This window comes from Micromesistius poutassou (assembly GCF_964030765.1).
Source record: "Micromesistius poutassou genome assembly, chromosome: 8".
Classification (NCBI taxonomy): Eukaryota; Metazoa; Chordata; class Actinopteri; order Gadiformes; family Gadidae; genus Micromesistius; species Micromesistius poutassou.
In genome coordinates this window covers 6,571,808-6,595,403 of record NC_140278.1, presented here as the reverse complement: position 1 = coordinate 6,595,403, position 23,596 = coordinate 6,571,808, and the positions used below count along the sequence as shown (strand labels likewise).

Below are 23,596 nucleotides of genomic sequence, written 5' to 3'. Positions count from 1 at the left end.
TTCTGGCAAAAATCAACTTCTGGCACGACGTGCCAGAAGTTGATTTTTGCCAGAAACTGATTTCCGGTCCGCTGATTTTTACATTGTAATGGCCCTGTAATGGCCCTTTACACATTATTCAAGCACTGGTTGACATCAAATCTTGTCAGTATTACTTTGCTGAGTGATATCAAGCCATTTTGAGGCAGAAACACAACTTTAACAGACCGTGCGCGCTCCCGCGGACCGGAAATCAGTTTCTGGCAAAAATCAACTTCTGGCACGACACCGGAACTTCGTTTCCAAGTTTCGCGCACTATCTTTTCATACAATCTCAGCGAGTTACGTAGGAGCATTGATGATGTTGGTGAACTGTGTCGTAATACTCATATCGAAGTTTGCATTGTATATGTACAAAGATGCCACTCAGCACCCTGCAACTGTAACAACCTAATGTACTACTGCCAGGATCGAACCAGTTGTGCTGTGTATAGTTTTTGTTATTTTCACAATGTATATAAGGCGAGTTACCTCTGTATTATAGAGCGCTGGTTTAGCTCAGTGGTTACTTCCTACAACAAATCTGACTCGATTTCTGTACCATCCCTTCCCGGGATCAAACCACGGGCGCTGTCCAGTGTTTTTTTCTGATAAATAAACGCTCACTGATATACAAATATAGCAGTCCTCCAACAATAAATGTTGTGCACAAATATTTGTCCAACCACCCTAACTTTTCTCTGGTCCATATGTCTCCGCCCTCCTGGTCTAATCCCCCCAACGACATAAACTAGACATATTCTTCAGAAATAAAAGGCTTCAACAACAGTTTGCACGTTGTATATAATACCTTTATGAAGATTTGCGCTGGTGTAGCTCAGTGGTTACTTCATACAAAAAAATCCAAGCCGATTTATCTGTATCATCCCTTCCCGGGATAGAACCACGTGCGCTGTCGAGCGTGTTTTTTTTTTTTTCTGACCCAAATAATGTTCATAATTAAATGCTTAGTGATACACTAATGGCAATCCTTCAACATTGCATAATAATATGTATAGGTTGCTGTGTACAAATGTTTGTCAAACCATCCTAACTTTGCTCTGGTCCATGTCTCCGCCATCCTGGTCCACTCCACCATGACGATAATTTACAAAGTAGATATACATTCCAGAAATAAAAGGCTCCAACAAAAATATGCACGTTGTATATAATGCGAGTTACCACCCTGCATAGCTGCGCTGGTTTAGCTCAGTGGTTACTTCCTACGACAAACGATTGCCTGTACTATCCCTTCCCGGGATCGAACCACGGGTGCTGTCCAGTGTTTTGTGGTCACAGTAATGTTAACGCAATTTAAATCTCACTGACATATTAATATAAATCCTCCAAAAATAATAATTGATTGAATTTATATAGCGCGTTTTTTTTTTTGTTTTTTTTCTTGAAACTCAAGAAAACTAACCACCACCAATGTGTAGCACCCACTTGGGTAATGTACGGCAGCCAATCGACGCCAGAACGCTCACCACACACCAGCTTGAGGTGGAGAGTGAGGGAATTAATGAATCAGCCAGTTATACAGTGCATACAATGCATAATATGTAGGCCTATAGGATGTTGTGTACAAATATTTGTCGAACCAGTCCTAACCTTTCTCTGGTCCATGTCTCCGCCCTCATGATCAACTCCCCCATGAGGACATTTATATGGCTCCAACAAAAGTTCGCACGTTATAATGCAAGTTACCACTTTTTTCCAAGTGCGCTGGTTTAGGTCAGTGGTTACTTCCTACAACAAACAAACGGGCGCTGTCCGTGCTGTGTTTTGTCTTTTCTGGCCCAAATAATGTTCACAATTAAATGCTCACTGATATAATATCAATCGATGGGTCACAGAATACGGTGTAACAGCGACCCCTGGGGTCACACTCTACTATGGGTCATATAATACGGTGTAACAGCGACCCCTGTGGTCACACTCTACGAGGGTCACAGAGTACGATGGAACAGCGGGATCGGAACACTGGCGGCCAAAATTTTATGTTATTTTCAGAATACTATTAAGGCGAATATTCGCCTCCCGATGTACTAATGGAAATGCGACAACAATGCATAATATGTTGTGTACAAATGTTTGTCCAACCAGCCCTAACTTTTCTCCGGTCCGTGTCTCCGCCTTCCTGGTTGACTCCCCCATGACGACATCTGAATCCTCCCAATGCGGTGGCTTTGTGGATGTGAATTATTGAGTGAGCGGTGGGTGAAAAGCATGTATTCATCCTGTGGGGTGTGAAAAACACACACACATGATTTAACAGTTAGCGGGTAGACTGCTATTTAAAAAAATAATTAATTAACATGAACAGCATTGTGTCTACACTATAAAAAAGAAGGGGCCAAGTTGCTGCTCCGTTTGTTGCCTGGTTTCAATGGAATACTGCAAATGGTTCATTGGCAAACAGGAATGCTTTAGCTGTCACTTGTGAGCGTGTGCATTGTTTCAATCGTGGTCTGGAATGTAATATATCTTAATCCAGAAGTTATACTGTAGACGACTTATCTTCCGATGGTACTGCAAAGGTAAGACATTTTATGATTCTTCACATGTAACCTCTGCACCACCCAATGTCGCTTATATTTAGTGTTGAGAAATCCCAGCTGTCAGAATGAAAACTAGTTCTTTATTGGCCATGGTGTGCGTTTCGCATTATGTGTCAGCCATAAAACACGTTTTTACACGATGCAAATTTTCTGTGGTTCGTTTTCGCATTTGCTTGCTTTTAACGTGGACATGTTTTTGACAGAGAAATAATGGATGGGATCGGCAACACGATGCAAAAGAAGGCTGCTGAGCTGGAGCGCATGGCCGAGGTGCTGGTCACTGGAGAACAGCTGAGGTAGGCTGATCACAAAACACAAACGTTTCTACAGTGAAAACCACCCGCATGTTTTCCTTGCCAGAATGGTGTTTTAAAGGGGTCCGTTTAAGGATTTGTGCATTTGAAACACCCTGCGCTGTGCATACGCTTAGCATTGAACCTGATCGCAATTTGACCTACAATGTAGAGTAAAGGAGCTGAACGTCGACGTTGAGTACCCAACCCCAACGCTGTACATACAGTCAAACAAAGGCGTCCATACGTTAAGTACAAGCCCCTCCCATTCAGGTCACCACGGCTACTGACATACCATGCATGACATACTACGCACTACGGCTTGCGTAACACTGCAGTGTTATTGTATTATTAGCGTAAAACCGTCCCAATACGCTAATGTTAATGTGTTTATTCAGTCGGCTGCAGACGCTACAAGTTTAAACTATTGATGTATATTATGGACATATAGAAGTTTAGCTTTGACGCATGCAGTGGCCATTAAATAATTATTATTCAATTCACACATTTAGCCCAAGGACCTTCACTTGTACATAGAAGTACAGGCTATCTTTCGTGTGCCTGTGTGTTTTATTCCTCCCAGCTGGCAGGAATAAAGCTGGTATAAAAGAGCACTGCTTTCAGTAGAGGTGGCTGTCCCACGCTTCCAAGAGATTCTGTTCTGTCAGTTTACTTTTCCTTGGCCAAACTCCAGAGATGGGGGCAGTGAAGACAAGCAGACAGCTGTCACTCAGCAGCCGCCTTATGTGTTATTTTCCTTCACCGCTGTGTAGTGGTGCATGATACTATGCACCACTATCCACCACATGAGTGCCTCACACGGGTATAGTCCTCCAACCTTGACTGCCTTCAGTTTAAACCAGTGTGAAGTCAATATTCAAGAGACACTCTTGAATATATATTCTAATCTTCCCTATCCCACAAAAAAAGCATTAGTGGTATCAAAGGGGATTTGAGAGGAATGGCGAGGCGTTCCTGGGTCTGTGCCACAGTTGGAGCCCTGTATCACGCCTTGGACCCACGACGAGGCCGGAGGCCACCTTATTTACTGTCCCTGATAACAGTGCCCTGATAAGAGGCAGCCAAGTGGCCCGTGTGTTCTGTAAACACACATGTAACTGTCCCAACCCAACCGATACAGGTCGGAAGCACTGATTGAATCTGGGCTTTCAAAATGAATGAATGAATCATAGGGGCTTGCTAAAAGCATGGATAGGACATGTTTTATTGATGCCTAGCTACAAATGGTAGATGTCTCGTGTTTAGTTGCACAGGCTACACTGATGGTGTGCACACTGGCTTAATGTTAGTGTATTTTAAATGGGGGGGTATGCTTATGTGTCTTTTCTTTTCTAAATGTAGACAATTCATGCTCCGTCTGTTTTGCAAAACTAGGATGTTTGGTGAAGTTATTACTGTTATATGCACGACAGTGGCTATGAATTATAATGTCCTTTTGTAAATTAAACCAATGCATCGTTCAATTGATTTCCACTTCATTGACCATGTGTTTAATCTAATGAATCGGATGATTACATATAGCTAATGATGACCACAAGGACACATTTCTTTGCAGGCAAAGCCGCACAATTGACTAAAGAGCGAAGGAGAGTGTACATGTAGAAAATGTAAATGTGAAACTCTACATCTGGCTTCAGGAGGAAGGGATTTAGTGGCAGTGGTACTACTGGTGTGGGTCTGGCCAGGCCAGATCAAGGCAGGCGGCCACTGCTAATCCTTAGTGAGGCTGCACTCCGCCGCGGAGCAGCTAGTTACCGGCAGGGAATTTGGCTCAGGCCGGAGATAGGCTGTTTCTACTTGGGTCAGGAAGAGGTCACACTGTGGGACAAAAAGTGTTTTTCTTCCAACAATCTATTGACTGCAATATTGGGAAAGAATACATGCATCGCGAAAACGCTTGATTTAGTTTAGCTGTTGATAAAATTTTATTTATATCTGATAGGAAATGCAGTTGTCACAGCAGAAAATACAGATTATCAGAATTAAAAGACCTAAAAAATAAAACAACCGAAAATATGTCTAAAATAAAAAACAGCAATAGTAGAAAAATAGGTGCAAAATATATGTTAACATTATTGACAGGGGAGGCAGACATTTTATGCTACATTATACCATAAATGTATTATCAAACATTATACATAAGCTTTTACATTTTCTTTCATACATCTGTCCTTAATCAGAGCACCTTCTTAATGTGTGTACTTAAACCATCACTCTTCCCTTTAACACGTTCCGTGTATCTTAGGCTGCGGCTCCACGAAGCGAAGGTGATCAAAGATCGGCGACACCACCTGAGAACCTACCCCAACTGTTTCGTTGCCAAGGAGCTCATCGATTGGCTGATGGAACACAAGGAGGCCTCAGACAGAGACACGGCCATCAGGATCATGCAGAAGCTGCTGGACCAGAGCATCATTCACCACGGTACGGCTAGGGGGAGATGTGAGGACTGTTTGCCCATGGTGCTCGGAGGATCCACTTAAAATAGGGAATATTGACATAACAGAGTTGCACCGTCTCCATCAATGGTAGAGTATCACATCACATCTCCAATGTTGGCCGGATACTGTTCCAGTATTTCCGTTGGGTTCTCTGTTACTCTTTCACAGATGCATGAATAAATGTTGAAATAAATGTGTGGCAACTGATACCACTGGATTGATTGCAGTTTTGCTCATGCTTAGTTTCAGATATTTTTAACAACAATATCAAATAGTCAATGCCTTTTTACGCTTTCTTTATACTTATTTAATTGTAATACCTGAGTATTACGAGACTGTCAAATCCAAACCGTCCTATGGCATGACATTTGGTATGTATTTGTTGTTACGGTCCTGTTTTGTTTATACTTTAAGGTGAGACTAAATCCTTTTTATTTGATTTTGTGTGTGTGTGTGTATGTGTCTTCGTGCCTGGCACATTTGTGTGTTTTTCAGTATGTGACGAGCACAGGGAATTCAAAGACCTGAAATTATTCTACCGCTTCCGGAAAGATGATGGGACCTTCCCCTTGGACCATGAAGCCAAGGTCTTTATGAGGGGCCAGAGGATTTATGAGAAGTACGTCAAACACACACACACACACACACACACACACACACACACACACACACACACACACACACACACACACACACACACACACACACACACACACACACACACACACACACACACACACACATTTTATATACGTATATATATTTTTGTCAGGGTGGATGTTTTTGTTTATTTTACCAGAAATGGATGATGTTGATAATATCCCGAAGGATTAGCTCTCCTTCTCCCTTTCAGTCCCTCCCTCTCTCTGCTTTCCGTCTGCTTTCTGTCTTCTTCTCTATCTTGTCAATCTTGTCAACCATTCAGTGCGTATAGATAAACACACCACTTACAACTGAATATATGTACATTTAAAAGTTTTACTTAATATTCGGTTTTACAATCTTCTTTTTCATAACCTCACAGTACGTTTACATGCACAGCTTAATCCAATTAAAGCCATGCAATGAGGGCTTAGTCTTCATACTAATTACTTAAAATAACCAAAAATGTCCCAAATTAAGTGTTTCTAAATGCCATTGAGTAAAGTCACGCACGTGTAGAGTGGTTAGCTGTGACATTATGATAAGAACCAGCCCTCTCTCGTGTCTGTTTATGTAATCTCCATGGTGCATCGGGGGACAAACACACAAACAACCCCACTCTCAAGATGCAATGGCTGCTTGGCCTGAGAGCCTCCCAGAGCTGCTGCAGGCAGGGTTACAGCTCTGAAGTAAACTTAGGTTGAGTAATACAAGTAAAACAAAAGATACCATGTTGGAAACATCTACACACAGAAACGGAAATATTTAAAGAGGCACCAAACCTAAAGAAATATCACCATTACTGGACTAAATATAACAATATTTGCTATGACAAAAGATCACGGTTATTATGATTGTTTGGTGAGAGCACAATGGTAGATGGTCTTCCTCAACGTGTGTGTGTGTGTGTGTGTGTGTGTGTGTGTGTGTGTGTGTGTGTGTGTGTGTGTGTGTGTGTGTGTGTGTGTGTGTGTGTGTGTGTGTGTGTGTGTGTGTGTGTGTGTGTGTGTGTGTGTGTGTGTGTGTGTGATTATGCCAGTGCATGCATTACATCTGTGGTATAAGCTAACTATTGACACATATGTGCATGTAGCCCTGAGCGGATAGGGAACATCTATTTTGAACCGATAGAAAAAGAACACCATCTGTCTCCATTGCTATGGCAGCCATTACAGTCTTTTGACGTCTGTCATTGTTACACATGCATAAATCATTAAAAATGATTGTATAGATCAAAGTTGTTATACAGCATTCTGTTATTGATTCCAAAGATTCCATCTAAGAAAAAACAATTATATTATCTCCTCCTATTTAATATTACTTTATATACTTACTATTTAATGTCATTTATTTTAGTGTCCCAGTCCTCCTTAAAGATATATGCAGGATTAGATGCTTTTATGCACAGTCCAAAATGTAGTATCTAAGATTTTAAATATTCAGACTAAAATAGGATCAAAGTGTCTTTACTACATGGGGCTGGAGAGCTTCCTGCTCTGCGGCTACCACAGCTAGCTCACTAGATTGTCCACGGACTACTAATGTAGGCCATGGCAGCATGCCTTGTCACTCGTATTGGGTCGCCCTAGATACGTGGTATTAATGCTTTTATCCAAGTGTGAGTGCGTCTACTATTAGAATGCAAAGACCTGGTTTGAAACGTTACCTTTTTACGATGTATTGTGCAGGCCGGGCCTATAGAGACTTGCTGAGCAGGGGAATGATTTTTATCGTGTTGTTCAAGGACATCATGTTGAGGCCATCCCGTCGACTGCCACAAAGTCTGCATCCGTCTCATATTTACACAGGCTGATAATCGTTGCTGCAGTGTGTTCACTTTCATATCGCAGAACAAATTTGGCGATCCTTGGTGTGTGCGTGCAAAGGGGACGTGGTTCATTTTATACAGATTAGTTTGGCTTTTTGCATTGGTGATGCATGCAGCGCCGTCCATCAACTATTGCTGACATCGTGAAGGAAGGGCTTAAGCTAAGCTGTTGAAACTGTACAGTGTGTCCAGAGTTCCTTAAGTTAAGTATCAGAAATAAAATGATAAAGTATGTGGTAATTACATTGATTTTCCTGGAAATAAAGGTCTGTTAAGTCACTTTATATCACTGAATTAGGTAATGAAGTAATTTAACCTAGCTAACTGATTAAAGCCCTTGCATTTGCAGTTGATGAATGTGATGAGGGTGCCAGTCGCAAGACTGTTTGGATCCTTGGGGAAAAATACATCTTAACGCCAAAGGTGTTGACAAAGAGAAAAGTCTTTGAGATCACCACTTTAAATTTATTAAGGAGTGATTTCTACTAAAGCAGCGATTCCTCAGCAGGGAAAAATCAAAGCAATGCATTGTTCAACCTACCTAAAATTACGATATTAAATATTCATATTCAGTGTATTGTTTGTTATTTGATTGTTGAAGTCGAGAAATACAAGTACACCTCAGCTTTTGCTGAGGTCAGTATACAATATTAATTATGAAATAATAAATAAGTGATAATAGTATAATATTATCTTGTTTAAAGGTAAATATTTCTGGTTTCGTCCAGATGAAGAGATACTTCAGCCATACTGATGGGGTTGTTGGTGACAAAAAAAGGTTGGGAAACACCATTCAAACCAACTGTATTGTTCCTTCTTTCAAACTTAAAATCCCCAAATCATTTCCCCATTTTTTACTCTGTCACATTTCTTAATAATACAACCTCAGGCTTCACTTATTGTTGTACGCCTTCCACTGATAACCACCATCTAGTTGCAAGTCCATCAACCGCTCCCTTGCTCGACATCTATGCTGCTTCTTTTGTTTCTATTCAGGGAATTTGATTTGAAACAAATCAAATAAAGCCATATCCAGGGTGGCTGCCTGTTGTTCAGGCTCCCTGGTTCACTGAGCAGACTGGTTGATAAGGCTGGGCCAGGCTAGATTACACACAACCGCACTAAATTAACTGAGGAAATATTGAACTGTTGCCATGCCATTTCTAGTCAGACCAGCTCTATCAGCAATTATCCAAGGGATGCAAAGTACAAAATCAATTCTTGTCAAGTCAGGCTCCTTAACCCTATAACAATATCCAGTCGATATAACTATTATATAAACTTTTAGATATTGACGTTTTAGTGAAGATGTATGTTGAATGGGCTATGAAGGACAAATGAATAATACAACATTAGAAGCTATACCCGGTTAGCTATGTAGCTAGCACTTGTGCACCGTTGTGTGAACTTGTGCAGCGGGGTCAAGCCTGGACATGTTGCCTCAGCACACAGGGTCCCAGACAAAATAAAAAAGCTGGTTGTTCTAGCTCTGTCTCTCTATTTACATTATCTGGAGAGATCGACCTAAAGTAAACATTGAATCGTTCAACATTTTTCCTTTTGTTTTAAATGGTGAAAATGAACTAAAGTCAAGTGTCTACTGGCACAATAAGACGACTAATGGATGTTAATGCAACAAACACAATTTCTTCTTTTTAAATGTATTTTACAAAAACGTGTTCTTGGTGTTGATTGGATGATCAACCGTCTATTTCTCTCCCACAGGCTGATGAACATGGAGAACAACCTATTACAGACCAGGGAGGAGGAGGAAGGGGCCTATGAGCAGACCTTGGTGGCCTCAGAGTTCATCGATTGGCTGCTGCAGGAGGGCGAGATCGCGACCAGACAGGAGGCAGAGCAGCTAGGCCGGAGACTTCTAGAACACGGCATCATCCAACACGGTGAGGGGTGTGCGTCATGATAACACAAAGGCTATGCTTCCCCCCCCCTCCCCCTCCCCTTCCCTGATTTTTTGTTAGCAACTGCTCAACATGAGCAGCCGTGTTGCTTCCCAATGACAATCTGCTGTTCACTTCCACAGAGAAGCAGACAATAAAAGCATTGTTGTGTTTGGACCGCTTTGTTGCGCTGCTGACCTCAGCATTTCAACACACCACAGTCACACGTCTCAGACATACTAGAGAGACACATTCTTGCATATGTCAAATCAAATGTATTTATTTATAGTTCACATTGAGAACAGTGAAATAGGGTTAAAACTGCGACTGCTGTCTCCCACTTGGACCCGCGCTATTGACAGATGGCTGCACTCCAAAACCTGCTTTTCTTTGTGACGAATCAAAGTCGCCAAAGCACTCTGCCCTCGCTCTTTGCCATCGTCCTGTGGCATGCCGCTTTATGGAACACGCCGTGCCGTCACGTCTGCCCGAACCACAGCGCTGTGTGCTATCTGCAGCCCAGACGATATGGGAGACGTGTGGGTTACAGACCAAACATGGTGCTATGGTAGGAGCTGGTCTGAGCTCTACTGCTTTGGTAGGAGCTGGTCTGAGCTCTACTGCTTTGGTAGGAGCTGGTCTGAGCTCTACTGCTATGGTAGGAGCTGGTCTGAGCTCTACTGCTTTGGTAGGAGCTGGTCTGAGCTCTACTGCTATGGTAGGAGCTGGTCTGAGCTCTACTGCTTTGGTAGGAGCTGGTCTGAGCTCTACTGCTATGGTAGGAGCTGGTCTGAGCTCTACTGCTTTGGTAGGAGCTGGTCTGAGCTCTACTGCTATGGTAGGAGCTGGTCTGAGCTCTACTGCTTTGGTAGGAGCTGGTCTGAGCTCTACTGCTATGGCAGGAGCTGGTCTGAGCTCTACTGCTTTGGTAGGAGATGGTCTGAACTCTACTGCTATGGTAGGAGCTGGTCTGAGCTCTACTGCTATGGCAGGAGCTGGTCTGAGCTCTACTGCTTTGGTAGGAGATGGTCTGAACTCTACTGCTATGGCAGGAGTTTGATCTGAAACTCTACTGCTATGGTAGAATTGCGATCTGAAACTCTTTATGCTATAGTGCTGGAGTGCTTGTGGTGGAGTCCAGTCAAGTTGTGTGTAAACCAAGCAAGCTGTGTTGGCACATCATCCTATTTCCATCAGGGTTGACTCCCCGAAACTTTGTGACATTTTGGCAGCCAGCCCCTTTTAAACTGGCCCACAATCTATCTGAGCTCCTCACGAGACGTAGTCATATTTCAACTGGTACGTATTGTCCTGTAGAAACAGGACAATATGTTAACAATAAGTTAAAAGAGGTGGTTATAGTGCTTTTAATTTATATATAACATTATTTGTAGAACAATGAATGAAGCTAATCATATAATATATCCTACAACGGTACATGGCACAATCCAACATGACAATCTGTGAAAGGAGCATGCGTATTAACCTTTTGTGTCCGTTGCGGTTTCCAAAACGACACTGTGCTAATACGGAGTCGAGTCGTGGTCAGCTGGAACATTTTAAGTGGACAGTTTATTGTACCAGCGGGGGACGAAGTCTGTGTGTCACTCAAGGACACCTTCAAACGGATAGACTGGTGTTGGCACACGCATCGCAAAGAGTAAACATACGTGGCCTATGTATAAAGTGCTAAAACAATGTTTATTCATCAGGGAGTGAGTGTGAGAGAGAGAGAGGGGGAGTACACAGTGGAACAATGGCTTGGCAGCTCCAGATGGGTCTACTTTGTTGTGGGTGGTGTTGACAATGTCCCCATCACCACCACCAGCCTATCAGCATGACACCTTTGTTTTTGTTTTTTTTAACACTTTCCGCTTCTCCTGCCAGGTAGGCTGACATTTACACTTCCCTGCTTACACATGCATTATTAGAACGGAACACAAGAGGCTGCCGCTCAGGACAACTGCATTTAAATTCACAGCAGATTTAACAGAAGAAAGACACACACACACACTGCTCAAAATAAAACAAAATCCTTGTCCTTATTTGGCTGTGCAGAACCATTCTGATGACATACTGTCAAACTGTCAATCGGAATAATAGATAAACAACCCACCCATGACACCACTCAGTATACTTGGTTAAACAAAGCTTGTAGTGAAAATGGGTTACAACCTCTGTAAAGGGGTCAAAAGAGGTCTCAACGGTAAGCAATCGTTACAATTTAACCCACAGCTTGTATGATCAGGGTACCAGCATTTAACCTGAGATTGGCTTTTATTGGGGTTTTGTGTCCATTCCATACACTGTGTCGCTGTAATTAATTTTTTTTCCTCCCACAAAGTCTTCTAACTTTTCTCCTTCCTTCCTCTCTCTCCACCATCTTTCCCTTCCGCTCCACCACCACCACCACCACCACCACCACCTCTCCAGTGACCAACAAGCACCACTTCGGTGACGGGCCCCTACTGTACCAGTTCAGGATGAACTTCCGTCGGCGCCGGCGGCTGATGGAGCTGCTCGCCGAGCGGGGCCGCATCCCGGAGAGCCACGACAGCCCCTTCTGCCTGCGCAAGCAGAACTCTGACGGGGGAAACACCAGCTTCCTCTCTGGTGGGTGTGATCTGCTGCTGCTGGGTGATGATGAGCGGGGGGGTGTGAGGGGAGGTCTGCGGAGTCCTCGGCCTGCCCTACGGTTAGGCTGTTCAAGGTTTTTGAATGTATTGACGGGATTTGTGTTTTATTTTTTTGTGCATGTATTGTATTCATATTCTACCATTTGTTTATTTGCTGTGTGTCCCAAGGCCTGCAGTCGAGACGGACTCAAAATTATTTTATACGCATATATTATAGTAGATATATAATTATATCATATTTTAATTTCCAAAATAGAATCGGGTCGTCTACGAAGTGAGAGAACGCTACTTTCACACTCTCGTTGTGCGTTGCTTCGTTAACGATGTGATGCCATTTCTTTATTGGGTTGCACTACAAATATGAACCGAAATACGTACTCTGTGTGCTTCTGGCTTCACACATGAATTCCCCTCCCAGGATTAATGATAAAGTCTTATCTTGTCTGTCCCCTACCCCCCCCACCCCGCAGTGAGCCCCACCAAGGAGATCAAGGTGGTGGTGGGGGCGAGGCGTAGCAGCATGAGCAGCAGCTGTGGCAGCAGCGGTTACTATAGCAGCAGCCCCACCCTCAGCAGCAGCCCCCCCGTCCTCTTCAACCCCAAGTCTGGTGAGAGGGTGGTCACACACACACACACACACACACACACACACACACACACACACACACACACACACACACACACACACACACACACACACACACACACACACACACACACACACACACACACACACACGCATACTCAGACTCGGGGGTTTCAACTTAATCTTCATTGTAATCTCACTTCTGGACTTGTAAAGGCATTGGCTTGCCCCAGCCATCGGCTAATTTCTAAAGAAACATTGTGATATTATTATTATTGTATTTGAATAAAATGCACTGCATTTGTAGCAAGAATTCTGAATTTCTACCCTTTGGGAAAAAAATAAATAAATCAGTTTCACAAACACGCATGCTTTCAACAGATCCCCCTGAGAGGTTAAGACGGATCAACAATAGCTTAATGGTGTGGCCCGCCATCTCATGCACACACACACACACACACACACTCACACAAAAGCAGAAGTTGGAGGCCCATCTAGCTCAAGGGCCCTCCTACAGCGGGGCCCCTTTGCCCAATCAAGTGTCCTTGACATTTCACTGCCCGTGTGTGTGTGTGTGTGTGTGTGTGTGTGTGTGTGTGTGTGTGTGTGTTCCTGATCTAGTACCCCCCCCACTACAACACTACATTAAAACTATTCTCCTCTAGTGAGATTTATTCTCTTTTTTTAGTATGTATACAGACAACACTAGACTATACTGCTAACAGTTTCATAATGATTGAAAGAGCAAGATGAAAGGGGTGCAAATATAAGATTTGTGTGGGGGGGGACTGCTAAGTTGAACTTTAAGTACCCTAAGTTTGCCCTGGTGTCACAGTCAGACTTCTAAGATTAACCTTTTGTGTGTGCATGCTTGTGTGTGTGTGCTTGCGTGGGAGCGTGGCATGGTTACCTGGTCTTTGCTGTGTAATTCGGTTCATTCCCAAGTTTAGTTCTGGGTCTTGTCCAACCGAAAGGCAATGTCTCTCACACTCACTATCCAAGGCTGTTGCTGTGACCTTAACATTGTGTAAGAGCATCAAACATCCAGTTGAAGAGGCTACTCTAGTGGGAGGATTTCTCCATGTCAGTCGGTGTAGATAGACTGGCTCACTCTCTTCCATTCTGCTTCATCTCTGAATCAATATTGAAATATAGTCTAGTGTTATTTTGATCACACAAGCCAATGCCGGTGTAAATTCCCAGTAGTGTGATTCATTTATTCTGATCATGCAAGCCAATGCTGGCTTTCCCGCACGTCACATGGGTTTTGTATAGACCCAAAATGAGGTGAATTGTCTCTGTAATCCCTCCCACATCTGTGTCATCCCTGCAGACGCAATTGTCCTGGACAATTGCGCGCTGTTGTGCGTCTTGCGAGCTAACTGGCATTTCTTCCATCGATGCGTAATGTCTCAGAGTTCTACACTGGTCCTCCCGTACCATACAGAACCACATAATCAGGATCTTTGCATGTATAAATAACACCCATTATACAAAAGTTAGTTCCGACCAAGTAATTTGATTGGACAAGAGGCATTCCATGAGTGCTGATAGAGTATAACAGCACTGGGACTTTTAACTATACATGTATCACTCCGCTTTACAGGTGTTATAATAACCGTTAATGTTATTAACTGTCTTTATGTAGCTTAGATTTCAACAAACTGCACCGCAAAGATGAACATGTTTCCAGACATAACACCTGAGTTGAATTACGAATGGTCGTCAGAAGAGGTCGAAGGGAAGGAAAGAAGCCTGGATACTTCAGCGCAAACCTAACATGAAAACTGATTAGGATTAACTGGAAGTTTCCATTTAAACCCGAACCATCTGGACGCTCCAATTAGAAAATGTCTGCAATCTGGCCTCTGAGGCTGAGGCTGGGGCGTGATGGCAGCTAATCCAGTCGTCTGTTGTACTTTCTGGAGAAATAACGGTTCACCCGACACACAGCGGTATTTAGCTCAAATCGTCTCCAACATGGGTGAACAGAAAGAAGATGGAAGATGACTCGAGTTAGTTGTGGTAATGTTGACGGGCCCTGAGGGGAGGTTGTCAATGTCGATGAGTGTGTCAGGAAGGCGTATGCCTCGGTTAAGCAACAGCAGCTCACTCACTCACTCACTCACTCACTCACTCACTCACTCACTCATAGCTTTTTTACGACTACCACTTACACTGGGTTCGTCTTCAATTTGACGAATCCCATCTATTTATAATGTGCCTTTTATAGTACCCTATTGGGCCAGGCTTTCAAAACAAATTGAAATGGTTTGGAAATGTGAATGGCTTTAGTTTTCTTAACACTCATTAACAAAGCACTCATTGTGGTTCACCATTTTTCAATGACGCCATCCGTTGTGATTGTGTGTGTTCTTCACTGTGTTTTTCACTCAAACACCTCATGATCTAACTATGTATCCAGTAACTCATGCGTGTGCTTTTCTTCTTTTTCTCTGTAGTCTTGAAGAGACAAATCAGCCCTGAGGAGCTCCAGGCCCCGGGAGGAGCGTTCACAAAGAAGACTGTCACTGTATGTACACACACACACACACACACACACACACACACACACACACACACACACACACACACACACACACACACACACACACACACACACACACACGGTTACTCTCTCTGTGTCACATGCATGTTCCTCTGGGGCCTGCACATGTGCCTCGTCTGTGCACACACACACCCACGCCAACGTTCACACACTCGGTCACCCATTGGACAAAATACACAATGTGGTTTGTTTGAATGCTATAAACATTAACCCGGGTTAATATTGGATAGAGTGTGGGGACGACACTTAATACAAAAGCTCATCTCATCGAGAAGATAACAGAGATGTGTGTGAAAGTAGATGAACCCTATCCACTGACTCATTTTAAATGGAATGTGCATAAGCTAAACTATACTGAAGTCAAGAGGGGGTCTCTGTGCACGCAAAGTCGTCATGCAATTTGAAGGAGAGCACTCTTGTTGGTGTGTTTGGACACCATGTCTAGCAGTTAGTCCTAAAACAGGAACAGGAAACCCAACCGATGATGAACCCTTCTTGTATAGACTCAAAGGTATGCTTTGAGACAGCACCATGTAGGTCTTGTAACGTCAGAGTTGCTCATGAAGACCAGAAAGTCTGGATGAGAAAATCGTTACATTTATTTTGGTTCTTTTGTTTTTTTGTCTTTTTTTTGTCTTTTGTCTTCTTTTGGTTCGTTCAAATTGCGATAGTCAAAAGTAATGACATTACTAGCATGACTAAGCTGAGCTCTTCCACCATTGAAACTCTTTAGTCGTCTGACTCAAGAATTTTCTGCTTGGTTTAATTCCGACCAAGAATCTAAACATGAGTCTTTAACATTGGACTCTTAACGAACCGAGTCCAATTCCTTAGCAAACAGCTTTGAATCGTCAGCTCATATATTGTGATATATTCCAGTCATAAATCGTATCTGTTTTCCGCCTCCATAATTTCCATTACCTGCATGGTTGTCACACAGCTGTGTTTATGACCCTCCCCCCCCTCCCACCCCCCACAGATTGTCGGAGACGCGGTGGGCTGGGGCTTTGTGGTGCGGGGCACCAAGCCGTGCCACATCCAGGCGGTGGACCCCAGCGGGCCGGCGGCAGCGGCCGGGATGAAGGTACGGAGCCGTTTGTTACGGTTGGCTCATGATCCGTCTCCACCTGGACTGTGGACTTTGTCAAATGACTGTAATAAATAAACAGGATCTAGGTGGGATGAGTTAAGATACACTTTATTGTCCCTTTTTGGGGGAAATTCTTTCTCTGCTTCTGACCCATCCGGGAGTCAGTGGACACCCGGAGCAGTGGGCAGCCGCAGCGCAGCAGGTGGGGGTTTCAGGTGCCTTGCTCAAGGGCACCTCATCCGTGGATGAGGACGTAGGAGAGTGCTGCACAACCACTCCCCCTGTCCATATTTTTGCCTACCGGTCGGGATTCCAATCGGCCACCCTCCGGTTACCGGTCCAACTCTTTAACCAGTAGGCCACAGATGCCCACGGATGTAGGCTATATAGGGGGCGCCCCGGTGGCGCACCGGGTTACAGCATGTACCATATAGGCTTAGTCCTGAACGCAGCGACCCAATCCGGCCCGGGTTTGAATCCTGCCAGTGGTCATTTGCTGCATGTCCTCCCTTCTATCTCCCATACCGTCCTCTCTATCTCTCTATAATAAAGCATAAAATATGCTTTAGGCTATATAATTCATTAGTAATATAATTAATAATAGAACATCCTGGTAGGATAAAATATACGGGATATAGGAGGTAGGAAATAACATATAGGATATAAGTGAGAGTTGGGAGAAAATGTATGTGTAGGATATATGATGTAAGGTATAGGTTATATGGTATATGACCTGATGTAGGATAATATAGGACAGCAGCAGAAAGAAGGAACACGCAGTGTAAGAAGCTAAGTGGTGAAGATGGATGGAAATCACGCATACAGTACCATGATTGTTATCATGAATAACCTTTCATATGATAGTAGAGGAGATAGTTTAGCAGAAATGGATTGGAAGAGCAGAGGAGGCCGGGTTGGAACAGAAGAAGCCCTGACTTCACCACAATGCTGGCATGAAGGCATGCACACACATTGGCAGCAAGGAATGCTGGGAATGCAGCAGTGCAGCAGTGGTCACCGAACCCACAGCATTAAAGGGGTAGTTCAGGATTTTGGACATCGGGTCTCATTTCCAAGTGAGCCAGTGTGGTATTTATCATTGGAGACCATTTTCAACACTTTTCATTCAGTCCTTCTAGTTGCAGAAATCGCTGGTGCTAGGCTAGCGCAACTCGAGGGGAACTGCTAGCCTGCCAATAAAAACTGTTTTACCCACTCCAAAGTACACCCGATGCAAACCAATTATAATGCCCAACTATCGATGTAAATGTCTGTGTTGATAGAATAATATTAGAAATAAAAGTATCCTTGTATCACAATGATCGCATTACATTTTGGGGGACTACTTTCTCAGCAGTGGCAGAATTTCACTTTGCTCCGGTGTAGCAACCATTTCACTACAAAATGGTAAACAGGTAAACAGAAGCGCACTCCAGGTAATATCAGTCCACCGCTGCCGTAGCTTGCTTCCAACTACAGGGATTATAAACTAAATGCAATGCGATGCAAGGGTAAGTTTATTTCTAACACTATTCTATCAACACAGAACCAATTATAATGCCCAACGGGCATTATAATTGGTTTGCCTCGGGAGTGGGTAAAACTGTTTTTATTGGCAGGCTACCAGTTCCCCTCGAGTTGCGCTAGCCTAGCATCAGCGATTTCTGCAACTAGACGGACTGAATGAACGGCCTCCAATGATAAATAACACACTGGCTCACTTGGAAATGAGACCCGATGTCCAAAATCCTGAACTACCCCTTTAAGTTGGAGGGCGGTAGGGAGGCAAATGAAATGATTAACAGGGATGGCCGGGACAGAGAAGTATTGAAGGAAAGTGAAAAAAAAAACAGAGGCAGCAGTTTGAAGTTTGAAATTGGAAGAGTGGATAGTTCACCAGAATGGGACCATCCAGAAAGACGTTGAATGTCATGCTGGTTGGACACATTACAGATATGTGTGCCTTTTCAGGTACTGGTGCGTTGGGTGTTCCAATGCCCACCGTACCGATGGCTGTGTTTGGAAGAGGATCAAGGGAGACAGAGAGCGACTTGGCAACCTTTTTGAGTGTGAGCTTTACTTTTTGAAGTTCACTTCACCCCGATTCTAAAAAAACAAAGACGTGGTGTATAAATAGGCTGGGTGCGTGTGTTAGAATCGAGAGGCAGCCATGGCCGGCTGGTTGTGAAGCCCATGCAGAAGGGCTTAACGTGTAGTTCAGCTAACGGCCTGTAGGTGGCTTACAGTGGTTGGAGGCAAAAAGAACACCATTCACCATGCTTAGTCAACGAAAAAATAATAATAGGGATTTCATTCTCTCAATATAAAGCAAATAGATGTTTTCGTTGTTTGTTAATAATTAATTAATTAATTCCAGTAGCTTGTTTATCTTTATTTAGATAAATATTTTTTATATATAGACATATATATATATGTATGTGTGTGTGTGTGTGTGTGTGTGTGTGTGTGTGTGTGTGTGTGTGTGTGTGTGTGTGTGTGTATATATATATATATATATATATATATATATATATTTTTTTTTTTTTTTTTTTTTTAATTATTATTATTTTTTTTTATGTAGATATTTTATATAGAGATTTTTTTTATCATTTTTACTAGTGGAAGCGGCCATTCCATTTCGACCCTTGAAAGTACTGGATCCAAAAGGTTCTCAAGCAAAGGCGGTGCCCATAACGTTGACTGCGTGAAGAAGCCATGTCTTCTTATGGTTATGTGTAAACCAATAGGGCACCTCAGGCATGCTGTGTTCATATCCTTTACAGTGTATGGTTAGAAGAGAGAGAAGCCAACATGAGGACGGGGGATATGGGAGGCGATGAAAAGCGGAAGATGAGAACGACACCGTAGCATTGGATCAGAAAGAGGAAACAGGCTATGGAGGAAAGAAATACCCCTCCCCCCTTCTTATGCATGTGCTGCTCCTGTTATTGTGTCACGTGCAACTATACTGCTGTTATGTTCAACAGGTCTTCCAACAGGTCCTTACTCTTTCACCTACTTCCTTCTGCACCCGTATCGGTCTTGTGTTTTGAGACTGGGACACCATATCTCCAGTCATGCGTCCAGAGTTGTAAAACTATTTTTATTCTCCCTCTCGTTCATTGGTCGAGGCGTTCAGCGATGACAAAAACAACCCGGTTTTGATTGATTGATTGAAATTGTTTATTGACACATGTGCAAAGGTTAGCATACACATCAGGTCAAAAGTATGACACAAAAAAGCCCATGGGCTTATTTCCATTGTTGTTGTCCCTTGGTAGTGTAAGCATGTATATAGGTGTATGTAAGGGTGTGTGCTGAAAGTAATGTACATGACGGGAACAAAGTAAAATGATGTTGTAACTTTTTTTGATGTAACCTTTTGAGGATTTTAGGGAGGTTTGTAAGCCATGAAGTGCAGGCATAATCAAAGTGGCCTTGTACTAGGGCCCCAGCCATCTCTAGAGCTTTCCTATCAATTAGACGCGATATTCTAGCCAGGAATCTTATTTTCTGATTTATAATTTGGGGGCCCATGGCTGATGAGGACTGGCCCGGGACCAGGCCTGATGGGGGAGCACTGTGTTAAAGGTCTCCCATCAGGGGGTCCCTGCGGTCAGACCCCCACCCCCTAGGCGCCGGTATCCAGGTGGTCCACAGTAGGTCCCGGTTTAGAGTCCATACTGTTCACGGACCCACTGCTACAGAGCCTGTAGCCGTACACAACAGTACCTCCTCACCTCACCTAACCCATGCAGGCTCTGCTTTACAAGGGATTTCTGTGTCCTGCTGGACCTGGGCCAAGGCCAACATGCAAGCCTGGCGGAAACGCGGAGGGAAGTGATATAGGGGAGGGGGGGTGGGGTTAAAAATATATCCTTTTTTTTTAAAGAGTGGAGAAACACGAAGAGTGCCTGAGGAGGGTGATGGGAAACAAGCAGTGTTAAGATAAGGAAACGGAGGGGGAAGGGAGGAGAAGACTTTGCATCTGCTCAAGAACCGGACAGTCTGGTTGCACTGTGCGACTGTGTTTACAGCCGTGAGCATGGTGTTCAGATGTGAAGAAAGGTTCTAGGATTAGTACTCGCACTTTCCCTCAGGGACGTATCTGTGACCCTCTCACCTCTCTCAATCTCCTCGCCTTCTGTCTTCTCTCTGTTTGAGCTCTGCTTCTGTGAACAAGGGCAGTCAGTCAAGTTGAAGGGTTTTTTTTTTTCAAGCTGAAAATCTTAAATAATCACTGCTCCTTTTTATTACTTTGTAATGAATGAATTCCAACCTTCTTTCACAGACTGCATGTCTTGACCTTTGCCCCCATAAAAACCATGTGACCACACAGACAGACCGACAGTTCAACCAATACATGCACATGATCACATGGATCAACCAATACATACACATGATCACATGGATCAACCAATACATACACATGATCACATGGATCAACCAATACATACACATGATCACATGCACAGCGTTTAACCCCACTCAACTGCTATCCTTATCAGCTTTCCTTGACTCTTTTATCTCTCACATTCCTCCATATTTCTAGCCATCAGTGACCTTACTGTCGCTGAAGGAATTAGAAGCATCTGTGGGAGCCCATACCTTGCATATCTCGCTGCCCTGTATCAACACAACGTAGGAAGTCTTTTGACAGGGTTTTTAACCAGAAGCACACGTCTATCTGTCTGTCTGTTATCTTTAATCAGAGCTGCCCTGTTGGAGCCCGGACGACACATTGATAAGACACGTGGGCCTCAGGCGTGGCTGCGGTATACTCCGGTTAGCCTAAACAAACTTGTTGTTTAGGTTGACTAAGACACTGTTCCCAATGTGTCCACCGGTTCAAACGATTTCTAGGAAATATGGTGTACAACTCAACACTTGAATTTTTTTTGTTGTTTTTTACTTTGTCTCATGTGACTAATACATTTGTCTGACTCAGCTGACTGAGGCAGTTTTTGTGTATGCAGTGAGTTTACATTCCTTATATTGTGGGTGTGGAGTTATCGTGACGCTACCTTTGAGAGGAGGTACCTTGATTGTTTGGAAACGGTGACGCTGGCTGAAGGCTATAGTAGAGTACCTGTGAAATCGTCTTTGTGTTCATTCGTTTGGCGTGCATGAGAAGTATTTTTTACGGTAAAAAGGTGTGAACCCGCGTCAGATGTCCTGTGAACACCCCAGTGTGTGTCCTCACATTCGGACGTCTTCCACTGCACTGCCGCCCACGGACGACAATAACGCAGAACCCCATGCACCGCCGAAAGCCTCCAACGTCTAACTCCGTCCTCCTTCTCTCAGGTGTGTCAGTTTGTGGTGTCTGTGAACGGCCAGAGTGTCCTCTCCCTGGACTACCGCACCGTCAGCGACCTCATCCTGACCGGCCCCAGGACCGTGGTGATGGAGGTGATGGAGGAGCTGTCCTGCTGAGAGGCGCTCTCATGAGAGGCAGTACAACCTTCTGGACCTAATTTATGGACGTGGTGTACATCATGCTTACTCTAACCCCCCCCCCCCCCCCATATAATCGTTTTCTTCCCAGAATGCTTTCTTTTTCAAGAAACGCTGGCTTATGAAGGCTTATTTAGAGGGGGAAAAAAAAACTGCCAAACACAGTCATTTTTATAAAACACCATAAACAATGAGGCAAAAGGCTGGTGTTTCTTTAATGGCCATAAATGGTCACAGAATGGCATACAAAGTGGCTCACTGTGTTGCCTCTCTAAGAGAAAAAGAAAACCTCAATATGTTAATAGACCTATATATACCTGTTCTTTAGCGTATTAGCGTATTCTGTGGTTCACTCTCTCAGAAGCTGCATCTCCTGTCTCCTCCTCCGCAGATACTCTCTGTGATTGGTGGTACTCAAAACCATAGGGTCTTTAAGTTCTCATTCATGTTTAAGGAGGGAAAGGTTTAGTTGACCTTCCCTCAGAAGAAGGGAAAGAAGAAGGGCTCCACACTGCGCTCTGCTGGGCATAAACGCACACAGGGAGGAGGTGGGATGCTTAAATCTGAGGGTTCAGCTTTTTATTGAAGCTTGTGACCACATGTATCCCACTCCGGAAAACACTGATTTGTTTTGGGGAGTTTCCACAAAAGCTCTGAAGATATTTCCACTCTCAGTGCCAATCCCAAGTATTAATCCCAAACGCACAATGTATTCGATCAGAGACCGGAAGCATCCCTTCATATTGAAACATCTTCTAATCAACCTATAAAAGACGTCCATACAGAAAGACCTAAAGCACTTAATCCAAAAGAAATCGCTGAAAAACTTTTGTTTTCAAAATTGGTTATGTGAATTTTTGGAGCAGAATTGTAAAATAGTTATACATACTTGGTTCCTTTTTATATCAACTTTAATCGGTGAAGAAATGTATGGTTTTATACAATAGCATTAGTTCTGCTATGCCATTCATTTAATTTCCTCCAATATTTTCTGTCCCTCTTGTATCTTGGGCACTTTCAAATACATTGGTTTAAAATTTGAAGTGCAATTTTTTGTTCCTGAACAAATTCAGGTTTGTAAAAAAAATCGAGCCTAGATTGTGGTAGGCTTTGCAAGTCAATAATCCCCAACACTGAAAAAAATTGAAAAATATCTGAATCTAAAAGCTTTAATGGGACAGATTTTTTAATTTTTTTGAAACAAAGCACTTAAAAGTCAATTTAGCATTTTTGGTTTAATTCTGACTGTTATGATGAAGATATCTTAATGTGTCATTGGAGCATAACAAAATCTTTGTACATAGAATACGACAATGTAAAACTGTCACCTACATATTCAAAAGCTTCCTAAAGTTGATGAACACCATGTAGACGAAGCTTGTTTTATGTTTTTATTTTTGCATTACTATCAGCATTAGTATAAGCTCCCCGAGTCATGCTGCGGCTATTAGCATCATTGTAGCGTCTTTTTGTATCTAAACTGTTCATTAGCATTTGTTTTAATCATTCAGGAGGACATATTCATCTCCAAGATGATTGTAGTATTTGACGGG

General features: G+C 43.2%; 1 protein-coding gene across 2 annotated transcripts in view; it reads left to right on the top strand.

The window, feature by feature from the left end:
* Positions 1 to 2,244: 2,244 nt before the first annotated feature.
* Positions 2,245 to 23,596, top strand: part of deptor (DEP domain containing MTOR-interacting protein) — a 22,697-nt gene continuing 1,345 nt past the window's right edge. For both annotated transcript variants that reach the window (XR_014636748.1, XM_084471766.1), the window contains exons 1-10: positions 2,245 to 2,558; positions 2,783 to 2,875; positions 5,139 to 5,317; positions 5,830 to 5,953; positions 9,530 to 9,708; positions 12,139 to 12,318; positions 12,812 to 12,949; positions 15,390 to 15,460; positions 16,476 to 16,580; positions 21,894 to 23,596. The exon at positions 21,894 to 23,596 is cut by the window's right edge. Coding sequence is in view for 1 of the 2 variants with exons in the window: in XM_084471766.1 (XP_084327892.1) it covers positions 2,545 to 2,558; positions 2,783 to 2,875; positions 5,139 to 5,317; positions 5,830 to 5,953; positions 9,530 to 9,708; positions 12,139 to 12,318; positions 12,812 to 12,949; positions 15,390 to 15,460; positions 16,476 to 16,580; positions 21,894 to 22,022 (1,212 nt within the window). In the remaining variant the exon portion in view is untranslated. The remainder of the gene's footprint in view (positions 2,559 to 2,782; positions 2,876 to 5,138; positions 5,318 to 5,829; positions 5,954 to 9,529; positions 9,709 to 12,138; positions 12,319 to 12,811; positions 12,950 to 15,389; positions 15,461 to 16,475; positions 16,581 to 21,893) is intronic.